At 32.4% G+C, this 6,348-nt stretch overlaps 1 protein-coding gene and 1 pseudogene across 2 annotated transcripts in view; one reads left to right on the forward strand and one right to left on the reverse strand.

Moving 5' to 3' along the window:
* Positions 1-468: 468 nt before the first annotated feature.
* LOC101494189 (uncharacterized) lies at positions 469-3,376 on the forward strand (annotated as a pseudogene).
* A 922-nt stretch (positions 3,377-4,298) lies between these two features.
* The window catches only part of LOC101494498 (DNA topoisomerase 3-alpha), a 14,799-nt gene continuing 12,749 nt past the window's right edge, over positions 4,299-6,348 (reverse strand). For both annotated transcript variants that reach the window (XM_073369278.1, XM_073369277.1), the window contains exons 23-25: positions 6,306-6,341; positions 5,294-5,414; positions 4,299-4,958 (exon numbers count right to left, since the gene is read on the reverse strand). In XM_073369278.1, coding sequence (XP_073225379.1) covers positions 4,709-4,958; positions 5,294-5,414; positions 6,306-6,341 — 407 coding nt within the window. In that variant the 3' untranslated portion in view covers positions 4,299-4,708. The remainder of the gene's footprint in view (positions 4,959-5,293; positions 5,415-6,305; positions 6,342-6,348) is intronic.

Raw genomic sequence — 6,348 nt, forward strand, 5'->3', positions numbered from 1 at the left:
CCACCCTTCAATACACTTAAAAATATTATTTTACTCTTTTTATTATATATAAAAATAGAAAATTCCAGAATAGAAAATTTTCAAAAAAGAAAAATTTCATAAATTTAAATATTTTTGAAATAGAATAGGAAATTTCAAAAAAATAATGCATTATTTTGAAACAATTTGTATTTTGAAAATTTAAATAAAATTCTAAATTTTCGAAACTTTCGTCTTCTTCAACAATTTTGAAATGTAAAATGAAATTTTGAAAAACTAAGTTTTCGAAACTTTCGAAAAAATTTATGTTTTAAATTTTTGAAAGTTTTGTAAAAAATAAATAGAAAAAGAAGCGACTTCACTACTATAAGGCAGAGGATATTTGTATATCCGGACACATAATTGGGTTTTTCTTAGAAGCCCATTGATTTATGAGCCCAGTGGGCCGAATGGGCTACTAACCAACAAAAACATGGCAAACTGTTTTCTTTCTTGTAACGAAAGCATGAAAGCATTTAGTTCTGAATCTGTCTGTGATTCTTTGTTCAGCAATGAAATCGATTCTCTCTGTCACTGTTTGTAGTTTTTTAATATCCACACACTTTCAAATTTCAATTCAACTTCCGAGTTTTTGGACAAAAGAATCAAATAAAATCAAAATTGATGGGTGTGGTTAATGAAACGGGGGGGTGAGAAAACGAGGAGATGGGTCGAGGATCCTATCTTCCTACAAAGGTAATGCTTTTGTTCTTTGTTTTACAAATAGTTACAATCACATGTCCAATTTGTATCTATTCTCTTTTTCTTTCTTACTATGCATTCATATATTGTAATAGTCTCACACCTATTTAATAATAAGACAGAGATAGACACAAAATTTTCACATGATGTGATTCTTTTTTTGTAGTTAGTATTATTAGTATACATTAATTGTTATGTTATTATTTTCTGATTCACCGGGATTTGAATCCAAGTTCTTAGCCGAAACCAACCCCTTAGCATGATGTGTTAACAGTCTCATTTTGGATAAATAAGGTTTGACAATGTGTTTATAGTTCTCGCCTTACTAGCTGATTTTGTAACGACTGAGTTGGGTCTAACCAAAATTCTAAAAAGATGTGATCTTGTCATGTAAAAATTCACCATGGGAAAATTCACTTCATTTTGATGTGATTTTTTTTTCTTTTCATTTTTGTGCTGAAATGGGAGTTGGAAGTTTAGAATTGGAGAAAGATAACAATATAGTGAAATTTGTAGACAAATTTTCTTGGTTTGATTTGTTTTATGAAATGTTAAAATTGCATACTGCATAATGTTATTACTTCTGTAGATGTAGGGAAAAATATCCTTTTTTTATATAGCAGATACTTCTCTTTGTACCGAGTAAGTTCTTGTTGATAACTTTTTATTTCAGTCTGAAGGAGATTGTACGCTGGCTGTAGATTACTTTACTTTTCTTCCAGTATTGCAGACCATCTTAAATATGCTTCTCTTATCATTAGCCATGCAGGTATGCTTTCTACACCTTGTCTTCTGCATGTTGTTATTCACATTATTATGTAATTATAGTCACATTGTAATTCTTAGGTCTAGGAGGCTTGTATTGTGCTCTCGCATCATGATGCAAGAGTTTTAGCTATTGTGATGGATTATTTAATGTCACGGTGCTTGTAAAAAAGTTATATTATGTCATGGTGTTCGGTTAGTATGTGATAACTTATTTCTTCAACAATGTTGGGTTTTAAAAACTATTGGTTTTCTGGAATTGATTCACCAGTTCAAGTGCCTAGAATGTATTTGCCTTATGATTCCTTCCCCTTGCCCCACAAATGAAATGGAGATAGTTGCTGTGTTGTATTGATCTAACGCCAACCAACAGTTTGAGTAGATATTAGGAATCCATTTTGGAAATAGAGAAAATAAAAGAATTATTTTGTTACTTGGAATGAACGGAACATGGGGAAAGATCTCTCCTCCAAATGTTTTTCCTTGACGCTTTCCCTTTTCATTTCTAAGTACTTACTCGGTTCTCTTAAAATACAACCCCATAATCGAAAATAACAATAGAACAGATGAAAATCATTCTATATTAAGATGATTGAGATGAAAATTGTTGTATTAATGCAAATCATGGAAAGAAAAGGAATGTAATGCAGAGAAAGAAAAATAGTGCAGATAGTTTTAGAGTACCTAGTCTAATAATAAAATTTGTGTCAAAATCAGCACATGTATTATTATGTGACTATAAATGGGTGGAATACAACTGAAGGGCAAGCCATCAGACTAGAAAAAGCTTTCGGCTCCAGAAAAGACAATATTTTACTCAACATAGCATTTCCCTATTTCCTATTTATATATAACAGACTTCCTATGGGTTTTCTCTCCATAAGGACCTTACTAACACTCTCCCCTCCCTACAGTTTCTGTCTATATAGTCTTGCTACGCCTTTAGACATTTTGACCTTTGAGATTATATATTAAGGGGTTTTGTGGGCTTCTCGGGGATCACACGATTTGGATTAATGGATGTTATTCAATTTTATTCCATTCCACCCTATACTATCCACCAGTTCGAACATACTCTAGGTGAATTCAAGCGGGTTCAAGCAACTGGATCTTGCAAGTTTTAAGCAACCTCAACCCCTCATGAAACAGTCTGAAAAGGGCCAAATGCTTTTGAAATATTTTGCTGATAAAAATCCATCGAAATGAAACGCATGAATTTGCTGCTTCTCAAGGGTAGCTGTATTTTGATTAAACTGAGAGGAATTTCAAAAAGGAAAATTTAATGCATCATAAAAGGAAATATCTTGTGACCTTTTTACTTTTGCCCTTTTTGTTGTTGTTGTCATTGATATTTGGGCTCAGGGAAGTAACTATAACTAGTCTGATTTTATGCAGGGTCAGGTAGCATATTCGAGACATTGCAGCTAGGCAAACCTTTAATCGTGGTTGTAAATGAAGATTTGATGGATAATCATCAAAGTGAGCTTGCAGAAGAACTTGCCAAGAGAAAACATCTTTATTGTGCAAGTCCTCAGACACTCCATCAAACCATAGCGGATATGGATTTAAATGCACTCCATCCTTACTCTTCAGGCGATGCTACACCAGTGGCCAAACATATAAACAGATTTCTTGGTTTTCCGGATGATTGATCTGAAAGCTTTCCTTTTTGTGGTTAAATATTTTTGGGGGATGATTTTTGCTCTATTATCAGAGACTATTTGTGTAATTGGGAACTCTTGCAATTTGGTATTCAACGTGTAACTTTTTCAGAATGCTAAGTTGTCTAAGAAAGAAGGATCTGTGTGTACTGCACATCCAAATTGTGTACTTATTATTAGAATTGAGATGAATCAGGCATCGTTGTATAAACATGTTATTGTTAGCTTCTCTTTCCATCTTATTCTTTCTCTTCGCTTGCATTAAACTTGGTTGGGTGAAAAGCAATGTTAAACAGCACACTAGCTCTATCAAATCATTAGTTCAATTCAGCCACTAATTTGAAATTAATAATTAAGACACTGACCACGTAAACATGGAAATTAGTTCCTTTTTTGACATCATTTCAACATTGCCTCAATTTCTACAGAGATTGGTTTATCAAGGATAGTTCTATATTTTATCAATGAACCACCAGGTCTTCAGAGTTATTTTACAGAAAGCACGTCTTATTGATGGAAAATTAATTGAAAGGCGACTAACTTTTTTTTTAATGTACAAGGCCACTAACTTAAATGTGCAGATGTTTTTAATATGATTTTTGTATCAAGATATTAAATTTTGACTTTTTATTTTTCAAAATAATTAGTTATAATAAAAGGTATGTTCAGAAACAAAAACAATAAATGCATCTAGAAAATTGAAAGATGAGTATATTTAGAAATAAACATATTTCTCTATATGCTTATAATAAAAACCTCAATGTCTACAATTAATCATTTAATTCACTTAGTGAATAACAATAGACTCCTTAACTACTTTTGGTATAATATCACAATAGTATTACTCCATCTTAAAAAATATAAGTAAAAATTGATTAAAGAAATTTGATATTTTAACTTAAATTTTAGACCAAACACATTAATTTTCTTTAACCAATTTTTATTTATACTAAAAACGGATAGCGTAAGGTTTAGTCATTTACAGATTTATCATTAATCTTTTGTTTTTTATTTTAGTCAATTTATTGCTAATCTTATGTATTCTTACATATAAAATTTAATGATGAAGAACACCCTTATAACAATAAAATATATAATTTAGGTTACATTCATTTAGTCCCGTAAAATATAATGTTTTGTTTACTCATGACGTAATCGAGAAAGACTGTTGACATGAATCATAAGTCCCAATGTCCTCTTTGTTACATCACAACCCCTATAGATGTTTTCCAGGGCATGTATTCCATGAGTAATGGAATTCGGGGATTATATCACCCCTACCCTAAAAAATTCCAATAAAATCGACTCCTCAATGATTCATGATTTTGATCAAGCAAATTCTACAAGTTCCTTTATACCAAAGATGATGATGAACGAATGAATAAAGAAAAATAGCCGACAGTTCACATTGGCATATTAGAACCAGTACAAAATATCTTAATGCTTGCTAAAACATTTGACAAAATTACCGTATAATGCTTGTAAAGAACATTCAAAATAGAGGTTCTGGATGCCCCGCCAAGATTTCCTTCCACGCGGCTGATAAGAATCATCAAGAGACATCAGCCTCCACGATTGGGGCAGACATTAGCAAAGTGAGAAGGATCACCACACACAAAGCACCTTCTACCAGAAATAGGATCCCCAGTTGCTGACACAAATGTCACATTAGAAGATGAAGATGCATTCCGACCCCTACCACGAGCTCCACGGCCACCGTTTCGACCATTTCGACCACGGTTGGATGTTGGAATACTATTTGATCGTGTAAAACTTCCACCTCCAGTGCCACTGTTGAGGTCATCCTCCCATCTGTAATAGAGGAGATAAGATCAACATAAGGAAACAGCTATCTCAAAACCATGCGATATGTTTTGTTCATGTAAGCTGCTTCAGATATCATCCATCACGTAAAGAAAAAGAGAGTCGATATCTCTTAAAAAATTACATTGACATTGACATTGACAGTGATGATAATTAAATCCAATTTTATAAATGTCAGCTTGTGTTATTTGTAGATGGAAAGCAATCAAGGGGAAAGAGGTTTATTCTGTTATAGACATTGCTAGGTTCTAGACATTGCTAAGTCTAAGTGTCAATGATGTGATGGTTGCAATAATTTTGGCATAGATTATGAGTTCACGTACACAAAGAAGTTGCACTCCTGTGATGGACACGAGTAGAACTTCCTTCCCCGGTTATTTGCTGTATTTGCAGTTCGCAAAACACATGGTGTTCCACACGAGTTGCATGAAACAGAAGCTTCTCCTGCATTGTGTAAAGGTTTATTACAAGATGCATTACCTTAAATTTCAATTTTGATTGCTGCTAAACATTAGACAAAAAAATGCATGACTAGTGAAGAGCAACAAATTTAAAAAACTCTGACAAAAGTTAAGATTCCTTTCATTTTTTTTTTTTTTTGAATAATCCTGTTCTTATTTTTAACATCCCTATAAAATATATACATACCAACATAAATCATAATCTTAACTAGAGTAGTATGAGACGTAGAAATAAGTAAACAATGATAATAGCAAGAAATGCATGACTAGTGAAGAGCAAGAAATTCTAAAACTATGACAAAAGTTAAGATTCCTTTCATTCTTTTTTTTAATACTTCAGTTCTTATTTTTAGCATCCCTATAAAAAAATATACATAATGAGACGTAGAAATAAGTAAACAATGATAATAGCTATTTTCCACTAGATGAGGTCAATTATATGGATAAACAAGGTCATAATGTTTTATAATAAATCATTTAAATCTAAATATTTTCTGATGGTTTCACCTATAATTTTCCTCGGCCCCACTGCTTTCAACTATTGGACTGTACTCCATTTATCTACCGTCAACATTGGCACTTCACTACTTCTATAGATTTTCTCTATGCATGTCAGAAGCCACTAATGAAATACATAACCTTTTTCTCAATAGGTTCAAACCCATCTATTGTTCTTATTATACTTCCAATCTCAATCCTAATGACATCAAATCTATCGTACTTATTATACTTTCAATCTCAATCCTAATGACATCAAAATAAGCATATCAATAAATCTTCACTCTTCAGACCTACTATGTAGTGTAGAACAGAACTTGGTGTTGCAGAGATGAGGATATATGCAATTAAATGGTGTTTACTCTTTCAATCTTACCACTTTGTTGGTTCATTACGTTTCCATGTTGTCGGGCATTCCT

Source organism: Cicer arietinum, chromosome 5, assembly GCF_000331145.2.
Source record: "Cicer arietinum cultivar CDC Frontier isolate Library 1 chromosome 5, Cicar.CDCFrontier_v2.0, whole genome shotgun sequence".
Lineage (NCBI taxonomy): Eukaryota > Viridiplantae > Streptophyta > Magnoliopsida > Fabales > Fabaceae > Cicer > Cicer arietinum.